The sequence below is a fragment of the Dendroctonus ponderosae genome, unplaced genomic scaffold (genome assembly GCF_020466585.1).
Source record: "Dendroctonus ponderosae isolate FM_Combo_2020 unplaced genomic scaffold, Dpon_F_20191213v2 Dpon_F_20191213_30, whole genome shotgun sequence".
NCBI classification, from domain to species: Eukaryota; Metazoa; Arthropoda; class Insecta; order Coleoptera; family Curculionidae; genus Dendroctonus; species Dendroctonus ponderosae.
In genome coordinates, this window is record NW_026018509.1 from 28,121 (window position 1) to 52,464 (window position 24,344).

Below are 24,344 nucleotides of genomic sequence, written 5' to 3' on the forward strand. Positions count from 1 at the left end.
TTAATCTATGTGATTCGTTTTCGAATTTAAATCAGCATGAGTTAAGTACAGATTTCACTTAAACATTACGCAAGAGGTTCTACCATTTAGATGGTTTGCCTAAATTAGGAACATAATCAGGATTAAAGAAAATAATACGAAAATGAAATTGACCAACTGTTCACAATTTTGGACATCGGCTTAAATTAAAGATAAATTATCAAATACGGTGGAATATTTGAAAGGAAACAAAAATGAGATTCAAGTCATTAGAGGAAAATCCTTAGTTTACTGCAGCATTACACTCTCGGTAGGTTATCCGAAGACTAATTTAAATAATTAAATAGTCCTTTACTCCGCATTAAAGTACCATCCATTTATTTTGGATAAACAGACAACCGTGAAGTAAAGAATAATTTCGCTGCTTTATGGTTTTAATAACCAGTTACGGTGCTTCTTCAAATAATCGAATTGGATTAATTCTTGACCGAATAGAGGTACCTGTTTGCGGTTGATAGTAGGTTTTTAATTGAAAGTTATACGTTTTTTAATTAAATTTAACGCCTACATATCTTAAAGCCGTTATTATCGTCCAGTACCCATCCAATCATTTATTAAACCATGTCGGTCTTTCAACTCGGCGTTCTTAAACGTACAAACAAGCTAGCGCGGCTCTTCAATCAAACTATCGAAAACAATTAAAAAATATACACTCCAAAGATTTAATTGATGATATGGGTGATTCGAAAAAATGCACTAATGGTATTTTCACAGAATTAGTCGCAACGGAATTGGTTAACTGTTAAATCGCTTTCATGCCGACTGCCATACTATTGTAGTTGTATTTGCCCACAAATCGGAATCTTTTTATGTTACTCGATTATTTTTACAATTTATCTTCTGGGAACGTGAAATCGCATAGTTTTTACTACTTTAATATTGCGCCAAAGTGGGATCATCATTATCTGCTGAACCGACATTTCCATCCAAGTCATGGATAGTCTTTAGAATCCTCTGAATGTTCAATAAAATAGCAGCAACTCAAGAGAACGAAATAATGCATTAATTATAGCAAACATATCTGAATACAAAGTGAATGAGCGAAAAATTGAAAATCACCAGAGTGCCTGAACGCAGCTTATTTTAGTGGAATCTCAAGAGAAACATCGTCAAAACTCTAAACTAAAACTGGATGATGGAATTACATAAATTCGAAACTAAATTACCATCTTCAGACAGAACCGCTAAATCTGTCTATTAAGCCAAACACACTGTAAATTGGTTTCAAGTGGAAATGGAAGATTAGAAAATAATTGTACGTGGTAGATCATCAGTGGTAGCTGCTACTTCACACTCGAGTTGATAGATTTATTTCGGTTCCCCGAGGGTTTGTATATATAATCAAAAGAACATTTACTTTTTTCTGGTTAATGGGAAAATGCCATTAGGGGCTCGACTGAAGGAGCCAACGCTAATATTTATCAAATTGGTCGTTTTAAGTAATGATAGTTTTTGAGATAACGCTATTAGTCGGCCTAATTACTTATTTCGTGTCAAATACCTGAGATCACAGTTCATCTATATTATGGATTGTCGTTTAATTCAGAATGGTTATAAAGATTTGAGAAAAAATGCGTTTAGTCGTAAGTTCGGTACTTTCGAACACCAAATCTTTTAAGGTAAATAGTATCTATGTTCAAAGGAAACTGTTGTGAAAAGCCAGCAATAAAAATAAGTTGGTAAAGCTTTTTGTAACTTCCATTAATTGTCTAAGGTAAAAAGTGATAGTAAATCACGTTAATATTGCTAATGGTATTACGTTTTTCATGTTCATTGTTTCTACTGAAACCCTGTGCATTCGAATTAAAAGAAAACAGAAATACTCTGTCTAATGTGTTGAAAGCTTCATCAGTTGAAAGGTAACTTGTTTCCCACACACCGATTAAAGTGCTGTTTTATTGACAGCAATATTGTTTTCTTTGTAGACAGACATTCCATTACTAGCCGAATCGATTTTATTAATTTAGTAATGCTTGAAATCCAATTATCACACTGAATTTGCCATTATACTTGTGGCGTTGATATCTTTACCGTTTGATTGGCATTTAACTGAACAATTAATTACCCGTTTCGTTCACCACCTTCACCAGCTAATAAGAAGTTTCGTCTTAAATGTGGTTTAATAAAATTTGCCATTTCAGTACGTTCTTCACCCGTATGGTATTTTAACGAGTGGAAGCGTAATTTAAACCTCGCCGCCGCCAGTCCTGAGTACCGATCTACCAAATACCGATGGACTCAGCTAACCAATTTAAGAGAGAATCCGAACTGTAACAAATAACGTTAAGTAATTGGCAAAGCCGTGGATTTACACGTTTTGATTGTAAAACGACAAATATTTGCATCGGCCGTGGTACAATGTTAAATAATCAGGAAATATGCCGTGGTATGAGAACAGAAGCCATGATTTAATGGGGCTCATTTGTTAAGGTTTCATGTGTGAACCTCACCATACGCTAGCTAACTCACATGTCCTGCCACCAGTCTAGCCTCAAGGAAAATACAATAACATGAAATATAGGGAATCTCTAATGAAGCAGGAAATTGACTTCTGTTGGTGTGTTACAGTAGACCTTGGAAAATGGCTTTATCTAATCTATATTACGGTTATTTAAAACAATCAATTACAACATTAGAGACGCACCTACTGACTGACAGCATTTTCATGCTTTCTACTTTAAAAATGCGTGAAAAACCTAAAAGTTTTCGCGTTTTCCGTGAAAAAATATTTTATTTATCTGTCTATTAAGCGCTTTGAAAAACCGCATAATTTAATAAATACGTGACCGATTTGACAATTGCAAATTCCCTCAAATGGCGAAAACAAACTCAGTAAAAATTACATTTTCAAAATTAAAAGCGGTTGGAAACCCGGAAAGTTATCGCGCGTTAAAAGCAGAAAAACACTTGACTCTAAATATTTAGTTTCTCCATTCGTTAGACGAATTCTGAACGCCTTTAAGGGCCAGAAGCGCATTTTTTTTGAAGAACTCAAAATTCAAAGCAAAAAATTCCGCCTTGTTAAACTAAGACGAATGACTGGTCGTGCTCGAAGAACTCCGCACAACAAACATTGGACTAAATTGCATTTCGATGTTGTACACAGACTCTTCTGGCACACTGTTTTGTAGGCAACAAAGTGAAGATTTTACTAGTTTAGAATGTGTTTTATGTCTAAAACAGTGTTGTGGCCGAAGGGCTCGGCTCAATATCGACATCCAACTCAGTCCAATGATTGACCTTTAATGTGGCCACTTCGCTACCTATTTAGCATTGAATAAACCATTTTGCTTGTTTCTTTGTCAGCAAATTTGAATAATTTTTCTAGTTATTTCTCTTTATGTTCTCTTCTATATAATTTTATACGATATTTAGTGTGAGCTCTGCTATCTGTCCATTAACTCAAATACAATCAGCTCAATACCCAACGTATGCGCGGAGTATCTGAATTTTTGTCTGATAATATTTAACTAAACCGGATATTAATAAATCAAGTAATCAATACATTTGTTTCTCATTCCATTTGCTGCCATAGTGATCTTATTTCTTTCGCGTCTATTTCCCGGGTTTTTCTTCATATATCAGGAAATAAAAAGAATATTAAATATATATTTCCTTGTATTGAATTATATTAAATCTATTAGTTTTACTCTCGTTTGTACAATAAATTGCTTATTATTATAAACATTTGTAGATACCCATTTTACTTTCTCATTCGGGTCATTCTTTAATTGTTTTCCCTCATGATGAACCATCCACATCGATTTGATAACCTTTAATTTCCTTCACATTGATGATGGTTTTATTTACAATTTGTCTCAATTTTCTTATATTCTTTCCATAGCTGGAACTGTAATTGCACTTAATTTTATTGAACAGCAATCTGTTTATTTCCAGAACTTATCGCGGCACCATAATTTACAATTCTACAGAATGAAATCAAAATTCATACTTTCTCATTTACCAAGCACTTTTTACCAATCCACTTTTTTCGTAAGATACTAAAACCAATTGATAATAAATTTAAAAGGTATGTACGATTTGCGTTTATCGCTGATTTTGGTTTCAAGCTTTTGAGCAAAACGTTGGATTTTGTGAAAATGATTCTGGTTTGTATGAACATTTTTTTCTGCATCTGTTTTTTGGTTGCACTTTCTCTGAAACCCCCATATGTTTAGAAACATTTAAGAAACCCAAGAAATAAAAAAAAATTAACACTGTACACTATATTTGAACTTTGAGAATTACTAGTGCATGTTTTATCTTTGGATCTGCAACCACTTGGTTCCTGCCTCACAGTTGGAACAGTGAAAACTTCTATTTTCTTTCGATAATCTTTAAACAACCGATGGTTTTTTGCACCCTATCAAATAACGAATATAATCGTCCAGTTTTTTGTACTGTTGATAGTTAGGAGTTTGTTATGGTTGCTTATGGAGTAAATGGCGCTTTACATTGATACCGTAAAAATCTTTATTACATTCAGTTAAAAAGCTTAATGGACTATTGAAAAGTTGCACATGACAGGTCTATATAGATGGTATTTATTAGCTTCGCTGGCTAAGTAATTTCTCGAAATAAATATCCCATAGTTCCCGTCACGGTAGAATCCTGAAAGCCATTTTACAGACATAAATCAGATTCTACTCGGTATCGTCTTTTTCTACCGGCTGTGGATTCAGCAGATAAATTTCTACGGACATTTTTTCTCCCGGTCCACGATAAGAAGAGCCAGCCTAGTGCTTCGGTATTTCTCAGAAACGTTAATGAACCATCTAATTGTCATTTAGAACGGCCGATCAATTAATAATAAAACAAAGTTGACGTCTTACTCGGCCAACTATCTTTCGAATGATTATTTATTACAGGATAACTGATATCCATGCTCTTGTTATATGCGAGTAAAACCTGCTTTGTTCTGAGACATTTTTTGAACCGGCGAGGCCGCATTTTGATTGAAATATTTTGTTCAAATTTTATCGAATAGTTAGTTATTCAGCCTAGGAGAGGTGATTGAAATTCCATAGTCTCGATCAGTGCTTGAAACTGATTAAATATGTTTAAAAAAGTACAGTTTTTGGAGGAGTTTTTTGATAATAAGATCAATGAAAAGTTTCATGATGATCGAAATCTGGGTTTTACGCGGCCGGAAAGTTCTTTCTAAATAAATGTCTGCATCTTCAGTTGTGTAATCGTTTGAAGAACCGAACTCTGAAGATGTAAACCACGTAACGATTTTTGCAAACGATAGATGATCGGTTGAGTGCCATTCCAGTACCTACTGATGATGCATCAAATGAACAAACAGAAGACGCCAATCCTCACTTATCTGCACTTGCAGTGAGTGAATCAAACATCTTTGATTTGGATAATAGGGTGATTTTAATGTCAGTGGGTACCCGATCATAGAACATATCGGCAATCGTGTCGAATAGGTGGCATTCCTCCATAGTGGCAGCACTGAAGGAATGCTGGGTCAAAGGTGGAGAAGCGCATCATTTTGTCGTAATTAAGTCTCCGGCTATTGCAGCGCTCCCTACATCTAATGGACATAATAAGGGGGCGAGGTATAAAGTAATTGCACGCTACGGTACTGATTTATACGGGTACCGAGCTAAGAAAACCATACACCCAACCTATTTTTCCAATGCGAACGACTTTCCTATATCATCTGATAACACTGGCATATCTAGTTTGCAACTACACATCCGATTGATTTTCCCCATCAACACTTTCTGACTTTTTGGAGACAAAAGTAATTTACTTCTTCTTTGGCATTGTTAGGACCTCTTGAACCCGATTTTTACTGCGACTATTTCGGACTATATTAGGAAACTTGATGCTTGTTTAACAGTTCGCCTGGATCAAAACAGGAGTTAAACTAAAACTTAAATAGCGCAAATGTGGGCCGGTTCGCACTTTTCACACTAAATCCATCAAAGACACCAATTGATGAATGAAAAATGACTGATTTATATTAAGATATTCCCCAAGTAATTTTTTTGGATTAGTTAAAAAAATAATTCCTTTCAATAACCGAGTATTCATGACTCAAAAAGTACTTACTTGTGGGGAATGGGAAAAGGTTCAGATTCTAATGTTGTCTTAAGTTGTAAATTAATCGAGCATATAATCTTTAAAAAATCAACTTTTAAGTTGGCGGGAGTACGAAACTTTCAAACACATTTTGTGGAAAAATTCCATATACAAAAAAACTGTTAGAGAAATTCCATTTTCTCAACTCCACAATGTTTTCAGAGTTTGAATAGTTTAGGAAATTTCAAAAAATGTGAAGAACCAGCCTTTGATTCTCAGAAATCGAAGTTTCTTCCCCTGAAAACTACAGTTTCTGCTACAGTTCAACGAAAATTTAATGTTGCATGAAATAGTCAATATCCTCGAACAATGTTGTTTAATTATCCAGATGCGCAAAGGCGCGGCTTATATCGTACGCGAAAGGGCAATTAGCTAATAATTTAGAGCTGGTACTTAATTAATTAATCAGGCTATTTAGACGATTAATAACAAAGTCGTAATTGAATTATGGAGCCTTAAAAGAGTGGATCGCGATCGGTATGCTGTGCAGCCAACGATATACATCATGCAAAGACAACTTCATCTAATCTATACAATCGCAATCGGTCGCTTTAAAAAATTCCTACCATCTCACAATTGAATGATTTATCTTCCTCCTGTCTGAAAGGTTGCCTTCTATTTTGTAACGAAATTAATTTGCGGGCGTGAAACATACTATTTGTGTTATATGAAATATTGCCTAATTAGATAGATTGGTTGGTTAATTTGAAAAAATCACGAAATCTAGGTACAGTTCAGGTTTAATTGAAATGTTAATGTCGGCTTACTGCCGTTAATTCAAATAGTGAACTTTGCCTCCATCTAGAGCCAAGTATAAAAGGAGGGTTTTCAATTTTTTATTATATATTTTTTTAATTCCAGACATTGACGAATGTGCGTCCGCTCCATGCCAAAACGGGGGCACCTGCGTGGATCTGGAGGACGCCTTCAGGTGTGACTGTCCTACAGCGTGGGAAGGCGATCTTTGTCAATTTGGTAAGTTTTGTAATTTTTACGGTAATTTGCATTTCAGTCGGTCAGTTTAATGTACTAGTGGTGTTTGCGATAAGCATGTTTCCCTTTCACTTGTCCAAAATAAATGGGCAGTTCTGGCCGAATTAGGCAATATGCAAATCGATCTTAAGTAGCACTTAATTGGTGTGAATGAGGAAGTTGGTCCGGGAAGATATATTGTTCAACATTCAGAATGAATGAGCTTGTAACTTCGGTTAGGTAACAGTTTGTCACAAAGTGGTTCACATTTTGTGAATGTTTTTTAGTTACTTAATTATCCAGAAAATCCAGAGTACAGATCTGCGATTGAGGAACTAGTAAAGGACTGATTTAGTATAAAGCATGTATCTGCTTTGTTAGGGAACAATTAGATATTATCCACAAGATAAAATTTTTCCAATTGTACTTGTTAATTTTTTACTTATCAATGCAATAAAAGTATTAAATATAAAACTTGTAGAAAGGAAATTATATTTTTAATATACTAAACATTCATGTCAAAACTGTTGTGTTTCTGGATTTAAAAAAATACCAGCTTTCAGGAAATTGACACTGGAATCTTGTAAAAACACGGTGCGTTATTAAGACGGAAGTCTTTTGCTACCATGATATTTACTCAAAACTACTCACAGATTCAAAATTAAAGACTACATCCCAAAATCGTTTTCATCATAGGATAAAATTTTCTGCTAAAACCAAGCAGTTCCGTGTTGGGAAAAAAGTTTGGTACATATACGAAACGTTTTTCGATAAAAAATTAAAGTTGTAATTTCAATATTGATGTAAATCTAACAAAACGTTGACAGAAAAACACACTTTCAAATATGTTTTGTTGTAAAAAAGCAGTATTCTAAAATGGCTCTATTGAATTAACGCTGTTTGCGAATTTTTACCATATAACCAGCAATTATTTTGCAAAAAGTGAATTGAAACGAAACAACCGGGATTAAAAAACAACTAACTTTCTCATTCGTAAAAAAATCCGAAAAACAAACCGGCTGTATTATCTTTATACGTCGACACAAATAAAGTTGGTCCTACAGTGAAGAAGCGCACAGAAAAGAAACAGAAACAAGGATTTTTGTAACTAAGACCTAAATGTAGATTATTGAGATTGAATTGATGAATTGATAAGGAAACACCGATAAGAAAAAACTGTTAGAATATACATATATTATTTAAAGAGAACATTTTTTTAAATACTTTCGGAAAGAATATAAAAATCCTTTTTCACGTGAGACCGATGTAATTGTTTATTAATACTTTTCAGCCCTGATCATCTCTATCTTATGCTACTTTTGACACTGATAAAGAATACTTCTTTAGTGTTTAGCTCAATTGATATATGACATATGATTCCTACATATTTTCAGAATACCGAATACAAAAGAAAAAAATCAATGACTAATGATTGTATTTTAGATTTTACTTGCAACTTTTATTTAATATTAGATTACTTTTTCTGAAATGCATGTGGCGTAAATATATTTAAAAATCATTTTACGGACAATTGCTCGTTTCCCCAAACCATTAATTATGTTTTTTTGTATCGCATTTTGGTACTTTCACTCTCGGATACTAAACTGATACTTTCGTAAAAACTATTTTAAACGTCATGAGAAATTGAATAAAGATGCAGCAGATATGGAAGATGCTTAACAAAAATTGACTTTGATATCGTAACATAAAAACACATCATCTTCCGATATCAGATTCAGGCAAATTTTCATTTGGTGAAATCTTCATCGAACTAATAAACCTTTTCCAGATGCTGACGAGTGCCAGATCCAGAATCCATGCATCAATGCCATGTCTTGCACTAACTTAGTCGGAGATTATCATTGTAAATGTCGAGTGGGTTGGATGGGAAAAAATTGCGATCAAAACATCAACGATTGTGTCGGCCAATGCCAGCATGGAGCCACTTGCATCGACCTGGTGAACGACTATCATTGTGCCTGTCAACCTGGATTCACAGGTAAGTCCGATCATATTAAAGGTAAGCTAACGGTAAGAGGACGTTTTGGTCCAGCCAGTTTCGATCACTTGTTATCTGATCTCTTCAGATGCCGTTAGCAGATATTTTCTAAAAATCGAACATTCACACACATTAAGTTCAGTCCGGTATTTTATTGCTGCATTCTTATTCCACGCTTTGCACGAAGGGAATTCAAATATGCTGTGCTCAAGCATTTGATTTAAACGATCTATTTTATTCAACTAGATCGGGACGCTGTATACGTTGTCTGCGTTGATGTACGGATGAGATGGATGTCTGATCTCGTACATTCCTCTCTATTTTTTTTCGATGCCGCGCTTTTCAACTCGATTTAAAAGATATGGTAATGGTGTTGGATATACGGAAGATGTGGATGTCGTTTTTTCGAATCGAACTATCAGTTTAGTGACGTTTAGTGTGAAATAGCAAACAAGCAAGTTGAGTTTCTTTGCTGCTTTTGCGTAAGTAATTCATTATAATAATGTTTCGGAAACCTGAAGATGTAATTCCATTGAAATTGATTCCAGTGCTCGGCATCGTAATTACTTTTCGTTCAACAAATCAAATTCTTGTTTGAAATTCGACCATTTTTTTAATTTTCAATGCTAAATATCTTAGACTACATTAGGAAGGTCTGACTTACTGATTCGAGAGTAAATGATGATACTCTCGAAGTCTCACTAGTAGATTTTTTTGATTTCGAAACGAGCTTTTAATTGTTCGATATAAGCATAGCGAAAAAAAACCTTGAAAACGCTGAGATTGCAACAAACTCGTATACAGGTTGGGCACATAATTACGGTCTTCATATGGCATAAAAACATCTAAAAAAATGTGCCACGTTTTGAAGCTTTTTTCATTTCATTTACATTTTTTAATCAAATGTACTGATTGCTAACTAATATTTATATTGTGCTGATTAATATCGAATTTGTGTAAAATAACAATAGTTTTGTCTTAATCATAAAATATCTTTTGTGCCTGAAAAGTACCGCTTTCACTTTTCGCTTCGATTTGACATTTACCTGGTGACTTTTTTTCACTTGGGAAAAAACATAGTTGTGCCTTAAAGTACGCAGAGAGTGAGCCTATTTTTGTCACTTTAATATATTAAAAAAACTGTCTTCTTTGAACTAAAACAGAATTAAATTAATAATGTGCTCACTCAACTGTTGTTTTCGACAACTTTTTTAACAGAAAAAGTCGCTTTAGAAGCCTTTAGCTACTGTTTATTTAATACGAAGGTTGTGCCCTTGTGGCCTTACACTAAGTCGCAGTCTCCTATTGATACTTGATAAATTTAAGAAAATCAACAATTTAAATAAAATAAAAAATATAAAAAAATTTAAATATTTTGTGAATTTTTACCTTAGCTTTAACCTTTAAGCTTCTTTGAACTACAAAGAACATTGCATCCTATTTTCGTCTCTCCTGTATATAAAAAAAAATATTGGAGAAATCGCTCGAACCATTACCAGATTTTATTCAAATCAACATACCTATGATTAATTCAGATATACAATGTCCGGAAATAAGTGCAAGTAAATGTTAAATTTCAGAACTTAAAAAAAGGAAGAAAAAGACGGGTTTAAGACTCCTGTATGCTCATGCAAATGCTGCAACACATTTGTAGTTTGTTGATTGAAAATTGAAACGAAACAGTGACTCTTTGCAAAATCTCCCGATGCCATTGAGAATCTTCTCAACTTTCCGTGTCTTCCATACAGACGGTTCTTAGTAATAGTATTAATACACTTTTTCAAATTCATGCTGCAAAATTTAAAAAGATTAGGGTCAACTAATTGCTTTAGGACGTCGCATTTTTTGAAATTGAATCGTTGGTTTTACTTAATTGGTGCAATTTTTAAGTAAATTTTTCCATGTTGATGAAACTGAAAAGACAGAACTGTTGCTATTGCAGTTCTGAAGTGAAGACAGAATCTCACAAATCAAGATACAAAATAAAAATTTGATATGCACGATTTCACCAAATTAAACGTAATTACGACCACTCCTTGAACTACCACATGTTTCTCGCTCATTCTCTATGCGAGCAGCACTCACTGCCGTTTAATAATCGTCATACTCTCACGAAATCTGGTCTACCTTAACGGGTTTACATGAAATTTAAGAACCACCTATGTTATTAACTTTCATACTTCTTTTGTGGTATGTATTCAGCGCTGTTATTTATCGCTTTGAAGCGTTCAAGAACAAGATTCAGTAGTTTCGGGTTTTTGATGGTGTCGCAGCAAATCATTCGTGTGCATATCGAAGACGCACCTGCATGACCAATGAAGTAATTGGCATTTAATCGTATGGGTGTGCCAGAAAAAAAGTAGCACCAGAAATATCTGAAAACTATTTCTTTATTACAGGAAGGGACTGCCATACCGATATAGATGAATGCGCATCCAATCCTTGCAAGAATGGCGGGGAATGTGTAGACCAAGTCAATGGCTACAGGTGTATCTGCCCTGTGGGAATCACTGGGCATGAGTGTGAGGTAAGCAGAGCTTTTCATCATTTTATAAGTGATATATGTATTTATCTTTGGCTTAACAATTAGGCTTGAAATATTACGTTTTGTTTATCTTATAAAATGGCTTATTCTTCTTTATTTTAATCTCAATTTAAGCTTTGAAGAAATACATGGTTCAGTGTAAACAATATTTTTTGATCAATTTACAGTTGAAAAAATACATTTTATGCGTTGTAATTTTCTCTAAGGAAGTACATTTACAATTATCAACATCCCATGGAATGGAATCGATCGGATGAAATTCAGTATATCACACTGTGATCGTTCAAGAATGTTTGTTGTTTTAGCACACATTTTAAAGATGGTTAAAAGCAGAAAAAGATTTAGACGAAAGAATTCTACCACATTTTGGTGGTAGAATATTGAAGAAATCAACAAAAAATACACATTAATGCGTTCAAATTAATAAGAAAATAAAGACAGGCTTAAAGGAAAATTGAAATATCACACAAGATGCGAGGAGCTCAAGAGGAAGACAACTTAATATTGAAATACTAATTTCAACAACTTGAAAGCTCTTTTCTTAATGAAGACCTTATTGATCCCAACTGTATGAGTGTGCAATTTCTACGACAAACCCGGTCAATTTCTTACAGAATTCAGGTCAGGTATAATCAAGAACTAATGAATACAGATCTACTCAATCACGAATTTGTAATGAAAGTGAACCAAAAAAAAAAGAAAAGAAACGCTCCCACAGAACATGATGTATCTCTTTGTAATTAAGTTGTTTTAGAATCAGCGGTTGGTAGCGTTTCGGTCAAAGAATGTAGATGATAGATATGAGAGAATCGGTTTAATGATAAATGTACTAATGTGTATTTTTGCAAAGTTACTTGCAGCTCAAAATGAGGCTGGAAAAATACATTAGCTAGCTAACAATCTACTACATTCAGGAGATTATTAAAATATGGCTGTGTAAAATATTATATTTAGGAAAGGAATTCAGATATTGAAAAATCGCTGCTTTTTAAAGAAACATGTCTAAAAATAGAGCCACAAATCTAGAAATACCAAGATCATACTGAGACACATACGAGATATTGAATTAATGATGACATCTTTCGAGTTCTAAAACGAGCTAAATGTATTGCTTTCATAGAACTTATAGATCTCCTTAAGGAAAACGTTATAAAAATTATCGTAGCAAAATAGAAAAATACTTTTAGAACGGTTTTGCTTTTCTCCATCAAGATTCTCATAAAATCCGATTTTTTCATTTTTTTAAATTCAAAGCAAAGTTTAACAAATTCCGTCTGGATTTAGCAGTTACTTTTAATATAACCGCTCAACAAAATTAACGTTACACATCCAGAGTTGCCCAACTGCGGAACTAGATAAATTCTGATTGTTTAGAGCTTAGATTTGAGTAGATTCACTCAGTACGAGTGAATCAAATAAAAGAACTGTTTATATGCGCTTCTTGAATGGAGAATAACGGACTTTCTCATTGGGCATCGGAGGGTTCTGAACATTTCCGAAGATGACAACATTTGATTTGAATTGAAAATGTGCCAATAAGATTTCCGTTGCGTTTTCGCTATCGACATCTCGGTCACGACGAACGACTATAGAGCATGTATGCGTGCGAGCTCGTTACTCGGCCGAGGCATTTCCGGATTTTCGAACATAGTTGGAATTAGTAACGAGTTAGAACAATCAGTTAAATTCAAATCTGTGAAACACGATTCGGCTTAAATGAATGCTGAACATGCCCGGAACTTTGACCCCAATACAAACGGACAATTTGTCGGGAATGCCCAACAATATTCAAAGAATATTAAGCATATCATGAAAGTGGAAAAGAATATTTCAATGCAAGTTTGCAAACGAAAATGTTTAATTTGACTATGAAAAAATTTCAGAAAAATCTCTCAAACGTACCAGACAATAATTGACCCGATAAATGTTTCTAATAACCTCCTTGACTAGGTAACAAAATATACAAATTATTCTACTACGCCTGAAAAGTATCATAAAATCACGCTTAAAAAGAGTGTTTGATGTGTGGTATTGAGTCGCTTATTGAGCTTTCTCTATTTCATCCAACAAAAAAAAATACAAAACGAAAAATGATTTTTCACATATTCATCACACAGAGAAATGAAAATTTATTATTATTAGAGTTGTTCGAATTCGAAAAAAAACGAATCCATAGGTTGAGGAAAGTGAGACATCGCCAGATAATCGAAGGAAACGAACCAGTGGAAACTAATGAGATAAGCATTACATTAACGGAACAATCGTTTAATTGGCCAGCAGAAAAAGTGTAACACAATCCTGACGGCGATATGAACTGGAAGATATTAAAGATAATCAGTTGCGTTTACGTGAGTTCGTCTTCAGGCAAAACGATTTAAGCCGCTAATGTATACGCGAAGCGGCCGACTGCCCATGGCGACATTTAACCAGGTAATTGAGCACGAAACATGAAAGCACAAACAAAACAAATGCGTATGGAAGCTGCTACTTGCGCCTTCGCTTTGACTGACAAAGCGATTTTTTATTGCTGCCTAATTATGCCTAATTATTTCGAATATATTGATCGTGGATGCCGGGAATCTTGCTAAACAAATGATTAGCTCGGATTTTTAACATTTTTAAATGACTATCGTCGTCGGATAATGATCGCATAATTTATGGACCAGGATTAATATTTAATTGGAAATTAGACAACTTCTGCCAATGGTTGGAATTCAAAGCAACCAGACGTCTGTTCATTAACTAGAAATATTTTGAAAACTGAAATGGTGCATTGGCAGTAGCAGAAAGTTGGAACCAAGAGTCAATCAATTGAAGTAAAAGATTTTGCAAATTAGATTAAGAAAAACCGGCTACTGATTAGAATATAAATTCGTTCAATTTTATTAACCGGAACGATTTTCTATTTGGTTTTATGATCGTCTTTTCGTAGAAACATGCTAATCAAAATCTATGAATTGATGCAGATTGATCTTTGTATATTTATTGGATGGTACTAATTGTGATTAATTAATCAATTTTCTATAGTGTCCAAAGCATTTTCAAAGTGACAACTTACACAGAGATTAGTAGAAGTTCTAGAAGTTTTAATTGTCTTTTTTGAAGGAACATTAAACGATAACTGGAGAGAAAGAGATACAGTTCATGAAGGAAACCTAGAAATAGAAGAAACTGTTTATACTAAAAATCAATTTGTAGATATGACGATATGAAGATAGAAAGTTAAAAGAAGTATAAATGTAAAAAACGAGGACATCAAGAACAAATAAGTGCTTATACAAAACAGTCTCGGGAATTATTAGCGCCCATACCAACAATTATTGGGCGTTGAAAGAACTCTAGAAATGTTCAGTTAAATAGCTTGAAAAATAAACGTTTGAAGTGAAAAATTGAGTTTTGAAAAGTTTGAAATTGAACTAATTTCCACTTTGACGACAGGATAAGAAAGGGAAGGCACCGAACTTGAACTGAACTTTGAAGTAAAAGTTCGCTGTCTTGGACAGTTGCGGAATAGCGATTAAATGAACATGCAAATTTGGGCTCCTATTTCTAACACCTTAGAGTTGCCTCTTAGTTGATTTATCGCGTTTTCGTTTACACAACCTGCTACAGATTTATCGAAGCGACTACTTTTTCAACCTATACCGAATATTTGCATATTTGGATCATTTAGCTGGCCAGTTTTACTGTTACAGTTTAAATTCGAATCCGTAGAAATTGGCTGTGATTAATTTTCCTCAGCTAGGCCGAGGCGAATGTTGCCATAAAACTATATACATAAATAGCAGCCTGAAGCAGAAATGGTAGTAGTATCACAGCCTGTCTATATTAGAGCCATTTATTTTTGTGGCATTTATCTATTTCATGTGGGCCGATTTAGTTGGAATCGGGTAAATCAGTCAATGATTCGTGATAATTCATGTTAAGCAACATTGACCCGAATAGCGTTCGCATTAATTCAATAATTAATCTTTTTCAGAATGACTACGACCATTGCAATCCAGATCCGTGCCAGAATGGGGCACCGTGCTTTAAGGCGCAAAACGACTACTACTGCCATTGTCCAGAGGGTTGGCAAGGGAAGAACTGCAGTCAGGCAAAAATCGTCTGCGATAGTCCACCATGTGAAAGTGGTAAGTTGTTTTGAAGTCAATTTGTTGATCTAGTGTGACTTGTTCGCACCCGACCGAACAACTCTGAAAATGTAGATTGCTTCATTTCAAATCTAGCAAATTGCTTTTTTAGCAACTGGAGCTTGTTAATGTAGCAAAGTAACACTGTTGCACAATACAAGACCTAGATGATGCTTAAATGTCTCAGGTTGACTAAAAACACCAGATTAGTTTAATAATAAGTTAATTACTTACCAAAATAATTTAAAAAATTGAGTGGATTTTACAAAAATTATCCCTCTTGTAAATGGTTGTTGTCTCTTGTTGTCGATATATTCGACATCTAGCAAACTATTATTATAGCTAGACGTAAATGAAGCTTTTTCTGTTGAAAAATTGCGACAATCAGGAATCCAGGCAAATATTTGTTGAAAGGCACATCAGCGTTACAGCGTGTTTGTGGTTAGTTTTTTGATTGTGCTCTTCAAAATTTAGATTGTATAACATTGCCGCACATTCCTAAAGTTTTCCTTTCTAATGAAGACTCTAAATAAGTCCAGTTGGCTACATGAGAAAAGCTTGAAATCCGCGGTTTGTTTGCTTACCAAATGATCTGTTAGGAAAGTCATAATGACTTTGTTTAAGATCTAAGTGAATGTGATCACAACTCAAATCTCATTTTTTCACCATATTGAAGGCAGTGCTCTACTCCAAAGCAACGATTAAGGCCGTGTTGAGTTTATAGATCTCAGTACTAAAATCAGGCATTGAAAAGTTTTGTGAATATTTTTTGTAATATTCCTAAAGTTTTTCTCAACCATCAGAAAAAAAGTTGAACGCGTAAAACCTCCAATAAAACCCCTGAGAGAGTTTTATCTTGTCTATCTGCATACCGCCAGAGTAAGGATGCCCTATCTTGATCCAGCCTGTATAAATGACAGTGGTTTTGAATCACCCTATAGTTTCCGAAGCAATTATCTGCTCGAAAAAGTAATTTAAATATTTGAACTTTCCGACATTATGTTAATTTTGCGTGGTTTGTTGTATTATGTAACTGTATCGAGGCCACATCAATTTGAGCGCTTTAATATTCACGTTTCCTGCATTTAGAAAATCAGAGCATTATTATACAGGGCATGAATCTCGCCGGTGAATCCATAGTTGACAGGTAATTTCAAGACAGAACTGCGATGGAGGGAGCGCAAAATCTGCGGGAAACTTGCGACCCCCCGCCGTGTTTGAAATGAGACCGGACCGGTCCATGGTTTCGTTATTTGTCTGCCACGGTATATATATAGGGTGCTTAATTGACGCGGATGAGTTAAAAACTCCCATGCCGAAGCGTTATAAAAATCCCGAAAAAAGTTCGCCCAATATACACGCTTATTAAAAACGGGAAAATTATTAAATGGGACTGCTTCGCATGGCGGCATTGCAGTTTAGCACTTAGTAAAAAGTGTGGGTATGTCGATGTAGTACATGTATAAACAGTGGTCTGGGCTTTAAGGTCGGCAATAAACATTTTTATCATTATCGCATTAATGGTAATGTTATTACTTTTGACATTGCGAATCGCGGCTTATGACCGAACCGGTTCGCCAATTATTCGGCCAGTCTCTTCTTGCTAGCAGGAGGGTCGTCACAAATCAAAATGTTGAAAGGCAAAACATTGCTCTTGTATTGGCCTTAAAAAAACCCTCACAAATCACAATACAAAATTAAATTATTAAATCCATTGCTACGAAAGTACGGAATAATCAAAATATATCACAATCCGTCTACGCGATTTGTATGAATTTTTCCGAACTTGGGCACCAAATTACTACCGATCTAACTATCATTTGTCTCATTTTTTTCTCTTGAAACCCTATAAATGTTATACTATTTTCGGATTCTGCTTAGAATTTTGAATATTTGTTATTGGAAGCAATGAACTTTACCTTGAAATATCTGTAGACGAAAGCTTATATCTGTGAGGCATTATCAGTTTGGTTTATTTTAACCACGTTTTACAATAAATGCTTGAAAATAGTGCTTCCCACATAAAGTTTATAGGATTCCATAAGAAAATTTTCTATTCCTGTCAAATTTAAAAAAACGAGACACAAAATATTGTTGATCACATTTTGATACGAACTGTTAAAAAAAATTGTTTCAAAACGAAGTTCAGGAAACCGCCCAAAAATAACGTTTTCTAAATAAAAAATTCCCAATTTTGATGTTTTACATATTTAGTATTAAAAATAAGGGTAAGTTTGTCTAAGAGTGTCCATTCCAAGAGTGTTCAGTTTTCGAAATCTTTTTCTAATTTAATATTTTCATATGGCTATTTTGCAGCGGATTTTAAATGTCACTCACTCTGGCTTGCCGCTCACTTTTAGTTGCCAGTACGTTAACTGATAATAATAATCTTACTCTAATAAATTTACTGCAGTTTCGTCATGGCAATTAAAAGTAGCTAATTTTAAAAAAAGAAAATTAAAACACGAAATTGGCAATATTGCGAAAATTTTGGATAAAACAATCTTACCCAAGCTTATTAACGTATATTTTTAATGCTCAATAAGACAAAATCTCCAAAATTGATGCGTTTCCCCAATAAGGTGTTTTCACTTTTTTTTATGTTGATCTATAGAAAGTAGTTATGGCAAACATTACAATGATTTTTTGGGCAAAAAAAGTCTCCATAATAATTTTAAAGCGAATTTAAATTCAAATAAGATATTTTCCGCCAAAAACGCCGAACCCGTATCGTCGGTTCCCTATCCCGATTGTGACGTAGCAGGTCTTATCAACAAAGTGTCTCGTGTTTATTTTGTTGTTTTCGCAGCTTTGTTTTATTATTTAAGTTATTGTGATTATCATTATTTTATTGATTATTATTATTATCTTGCTTAATGGAAAATAGTGACATATGGATCACAAAATAAGTGGTGTTTTGTGCCAGGATGCAAGAATACCTCAATAAGTGCTCCAAACAAACTCTTTCTAACAGTTCCTCATGATTATGCACGTAAAGTTTTATGGTTCAAACCAGCTGGACGTCATGTTCCTAAATCAAAATCAATGTTTTTTTGTTGCGAGGATCATTTTAATGAAAGTACGAACAAAAAGCTAATGATGAGGCAGATAGAATATGCCTTCGATAGTACTTTGTGTTCTGGCCATATTCTACCTTGAAGTGCACAAAGAACCCTCGCGCTTCAATTCCACATATCCGATATCACCATATTGTTCTCGTGATGCCGAAAATACAAATTTAAGAGTTCATTTTACTTTTAAAGCAGCCATGTGTATAAGTTAGGTTAAGTTGAATAACTATAACTAATAAATTCTATATATTATTTACCCAATTTAAACCAATACAGACAGATTAGTATACTTATTAAGAAGAGAGTAACTAATAATGAATTTTCACTTACGCTGCTGCTTTGACACCCTTAAATTCGGCTGAATTAAAGAGTCGTTGTTTTTTAAAAATTCGGTAACCATCAAAATATGTACACATGTTAAGTTTGTTGGCGCTTCAAGGAATCTTCTGAAGCGATTTTTTGGTTTAACACAAACTATAAATTATTTAAATCCACAAAATAATTAATGAAACACAACCACACAACTAAACACAATGCACAGAACGTAAACAATCCGCCATTTATATGACCAGAGACGTCACAACCAATAGGATTGCGTTTTAGAGATTCATGAATAATTTGAATTTTAGCTGAATTTGTTTACTAAATATTTAACAAAATAGCAATAGATAGATAGTATAAACTTATTTAATCTTTCATATATATATTAATGTTCAGTTTGTAGGACTTTTTGATACAATGAAAACACCCTATTAAAATCCATTAAGTGTGAAATTTATTGTCCTTAATCTATAAATTGTTATTTTCAATCGCCCTTTGCCTCATGATTTCGCAAAACTATAAACAGCGGTTAGAATCATATTCGCTAGATGTTGAACAAGTTTAGTTTTGTAAGACTAATTTTTTTTTAAATGTGAGTAAAGTCTTTTTTGACTATCGAAAATTATCATCAGAAAAAAATAATCAGAACTGAAAATTATATTCAAATATGCGTCGTTTTACCTTGAAAAGTCGCATTACGAATATTTTCGATGATGAAAATGTATGTATAGAAGCCCTTAATTACTTTGAAATTCACAACCTGGTAAACAGGGGAATTATTGAATAAGTATATTAATAGAGCAAACCGTTTCTACGATGACTATTTCGATATGGACGCGAATGCACACATACTTAAAGCATTTAGTGGAAAAGCAAACGCAGAAGTGCATGAGATTACTAGATGCAATAGTTGAAAGAGGATAAGCAAAGCTCAAAAATTCCACATTTTTCATCTTCCTTTGTATGATAGTTTGTCGAACAGTGTCCACTATAGGTATTGCAGCTTTCGCATTTTTCATATTTATTTCATCTTTTCTTCTTTGTTGAGAGGTATTTTTTCACAAGCTTTTGTTTTTTTTTTGTAATAACGTCATCGTGTGCCTAAACGATATAAAACCTAGATAAACAAATGAATACCGTTAAATTTTGAACTTCTACAATCTCCTACTTCAATTTGCCATTAAAATTCAAGCCGGATTTAAATAATGGATAAAATGATTGTCGCTTTATCTTGCATTGCAACAGCAACACATCCCAGTAACCACGATTCCCAACCAAGCTTCGCAAGAGAATAAAAAATGAAAAAAAATCGGTCTATTGTATAATGTCCACGACAAAGAACCAACTCACTCAATTAACCTATTGGCAACAATCGTACAATACCAGAATTAACCTCCGAATCGAGATCTAGATAAAGTGATAGCCGCCACGGTATCTTTTCATCGGCGTTATTGTGCCCATACAACATCAGTGACTTGCACCATTCTCGAACCCAAACAGAAGAGTAAACAGTTCTTTCGCTTCTATTGTTGGGCCGCAATTTTTCTATGTCAAACTGTATCATATCGGCCAGTCTGAATAGATGTAAATCGAATTAGATGGTCTTGAATGCAATTAAAGGTGCGATAGATCTTCACTTGGACATGGAGATATGATTTGGGTATTACGTTAAGACCTATAAATGTGATACTCATTAGGCGCATGTATGTGTGATTTATGGATCTAATCGGAAGAGTTGAGACACTGTAGATTAGTGTCTCAGATGACTAGTCTTACAGTTAACTGTTCCTGATTACAATTTAATTAAATATTACCTACATGGGCTTACTTCTGGGCGTTCGTTGGCAACAGGGTTTGTTCAGATGTATCAGATTAAAATACCCGAAACGATCATATTTTATAGTAAGTTTTCCAAAATAAAATGAATGTTCTGAATTGTATTGAGAAAGTATCCAATCATTAAAATAAACGTTTGTTTCAGGTATTCATAGTTGTGTTGTGGTATCAGTTGGAGGAAGCAGAAGCTCGCCACCAAGTCTATGCGGCGAACATGGACATTGTGTTAATCAAGCAGGAATTGGACACAAATGCCAATGCCAGCCGGGATTCACCGGAAAATACTGTCATGAGAGTGAGTTGAAATGTATTTTTCTTGTAAAAACCGCTATATTCACTGTCATACAACCATTCATTCAATCAATTCATAATTGAACTGAAAAGAGAAAAATTCCACCAAAAAAAGAACCGTTTTCAACAAAATATTAGATCGTGAAAATTGTTGCAGATATAAATGACTGCAAAATCAACCCTTGCGAAAATGGTGGTACCTGTGTAGATAAAGTAAACTCATTCCAGTGCATTTGCAATGAAGGCTGGGAAGGAGCCCTCTGTAGCATAAGTAAGTTGATAAACTAGTTATAAATGGTTCAGATAACGTAGAAAATGGTACGGTTTTGTGATGTGCCATTCCAAACCAGACAAAAGTTGAAAGCTTATTGTGTTAGCCAAAATTATTACACGCACTTTAGCACTAAATTCTTACCCAAAAATGTATAGTGCAGCTTTTGGACCCCCTGTATGTAGAACAAACTAGTAAAACTTTCTTGATTTGAAAATTTCTTGAAAAAAACTTTTCGATTCTATTAAGGTATTCGAGTTTATAAAAATCGCACTTACCATCAGGCTTGTACATTTCTGCATCCCGATAATCCTTGGTCACGTTCACAAAAGCGTCAAAAATCCAATGGAAACTTTAAACTATCATCGGAACTCTAATGGAAGCTGTAAACTGTCCTCAAAACAATAACTACGCACTTAATGTTGCACACAAACTTAGGAAATATAGGAAACCCTAAAAGGGCCAATGGTTTTCACGGTACCCATTGAACATTTCAAGAACTCTCGAACGGTAAAATACATATATTATGGAGAATACTTCAATACTTTTTATTTGAGATTTTTCCTTGAAAATTGGCTGTTTTGAGAAGGCTTAGGCTTGTATTTTGGAACCTACACGCTAATCACTAGTTCAATTTTTTTTGCGTATTTAGTCCCGCAACTTCAACATAAAAAAATAAAAATTAACGCCCCATAAAAAAAAATCGCCAAAAACGAATGGCTTAAATATTCCTCGACTTGTGTGAATGTGAATATTTTCTCAGTCGGTACTCTGATTTGAATGTTTTTTTTTGTTGAATCATGGCTCTATTCTTAGGAAAAATGTTCTGAAAATAAGATGAGCAAAAAGTGAATTAAACATATCGTACAGGGTGTTTAAATGGTAAAAAGTTTCATATTTCTGCGGGCAATATGAGGTAGCCCTGGGAGTGAAAGTATACGATGTTCACTGTAAACCTCTCGTCTTCTGAGTAATTTGGATCTTTAGTCGTCTGTTTATCTGAGCCATGCGAGATTTTCATTTTTTATGACCGGTCATATGGCTCCCAAGCAAAATATACTTAATTTTTTTTCTGAAGAACGTTTCTGGCCAAAAAGCGTACATCATTTCTTTACAAGCTAATGTCGCTGTTTATTTTCTCACTCTCGGCGCTCTGTGAATTAAGTTGTTAAAGTTTATATTCCCCTAAGAACAAATTATTCATGTTTTCCCTCCTTAGAATATTGTTTTCTCAAGCTCACACATCGGCAATGAGAGTTTCCCCGTGCAAACTTAAACAAATTGCTTTGCTTTCATTTAAATTGCGAGTGTTTGTTACTTTTGTTTTGAATGCTATAAACTTTATTTTTATAAAAAAACTACTTTCTGGAAAAGGCCTACCCCAATTGGACTTTTTCACTGGAAAATATTCACGATTAAGTAAGTGAATTTCAAAAGTTAAGAAACGCGTCAAACAGTTAACAGAAAATCCCGTGTAAATGATTCTTAAAAACTTAACTGTTTCCATTAATAACTCCCGTTTTTTTTCCGATTTTCACGTTATTTTGCAATATTTGAGATGATTATACGCACGTGTAAAAATTCTTCTAAAATCACCATCATTTTTATTCGGACACGTTTGCAATAGAGTATTAAAAAATACAACTAACTACTTACAATCACTGATGCTGATGGTTCCATTGAAACACTTAAACAAACGTTTAATTTTTTTAGACTCGGATGATTGCGCTCCGAATCCCTGCCGAAACAACGGGAGCTGCATCGACAGAGTGGCGGATTTCGAATGCAATTGCAAAAACGGGTGGAAAGGCAAAACGTGCACTTCAAAGGACAGCCATTGCGATCACACCACCTGCAAAAATGGAGGAACCTGCCAGGACATGGGAAGCAATTTTGCGTGCCGTTGCCCGCCCGACTTCGAAGGCACCACTTGCCATATTGCCAAACAAACTGCTTGCACCTCCAATCCATGCTTAAATGGAGGTGAGTTTGATATTATTCAGTTGCGATGTTCTGTGCCCGACTAAGACAAAAAAAATTAAACCCGTGAGTTTTGGGGGCCTGTAAGTGGTAGTGGGTTAGAATGTCTTCCCGAAGATTCAAGCCACTCGTGCTTGCAATACCTCAGGGCTCAGGAACAAATGATGATCCACTACTTAAGAGTCGAGAAATCGATATTGATATGAATATTTTTCAGGAACGTGTGTGAATACTGGCGACTACTACCAGTGTATATGTCGGGATGGTTTTGAAGGAAACCATTGCCAGGATGATGTAAACGACTGCAGCCCGCAGCCTTGCTACAACGGGGGAAAGTGCATTGATGGAATCAACTGGTTCCTGTGTGAATGCGCCAATGGATTTACCGGTCCCGATTGTCGCATCAATGTGAATGATTGCGCCTCTAATCCGTGCGGATACGGAGCTACTTGCATTGACGGCATTGGCGACTATCAATGCCTTTGTCCTCCGGGACGCCGTGGCCGAAACTGCAACAGTAAGTCGTAGTCCTGAACCAATAGTGGGAAAAATAGGCATGTTCACGTAAAGAAACCAGTCCTGATTTGCTTGTTGTGCACACACAAAACACTTTGTCACTGCCCGAATTTGCTAACTAAAACACTAAACTGCTTAAAGAAGAACATAGGTGAACATAGATAAGTTCTATATTGGTGAGGCGGATTCATTTTTTTACAAACTTCTTTTTGGGTATTTCGCCTCAAAAATTTTTGTCTTTAAAAAAGACAGAATTTCCTCACGTCTTTTATTA

General features: G+C 34.5%; 1 protein-coding gene across 2 annotated transcripts in view; it reads left to right on the forward strand.

The window, feature by feature from the left end:
• LOC109532758 (protein jagged-1b) overlaps nt 1-24,071 on the forward strand; it is a gene marked incomplete at both ends in the record, with an annotated part of 43,319 nt that extends 19,248 nt beyond the window's left edge. Inside the window, 8 exon segments of one of the 2 annotated variants that reach the window (XM_048665309.1) lie at nt 6,997-7,110; nt 8,897-9,106; nt 11,506-11,633; nt 15,631-15,784; nt 21,158-21,307; nt 21,461-21,574; nt 23,288-23,557; nt 23,772-24,071. In XM_048665309.1, coding sequence (XP_048521266.1) covers nt 6,997-7,110; nt 8,897-9,106; nt 11,506-11,633; nt 15,631-15,784; nt 21,158-21,307; nt 21,461-21,574; nt 23,288-23,557; nt 23,772-24,071 — 1,440 coding nt within the window. 2 annotated transcript variants of the gene reach the window in all.
• Between the last annotated feature and the right edge of the window lie 273 nt (nt 24,072-24,344).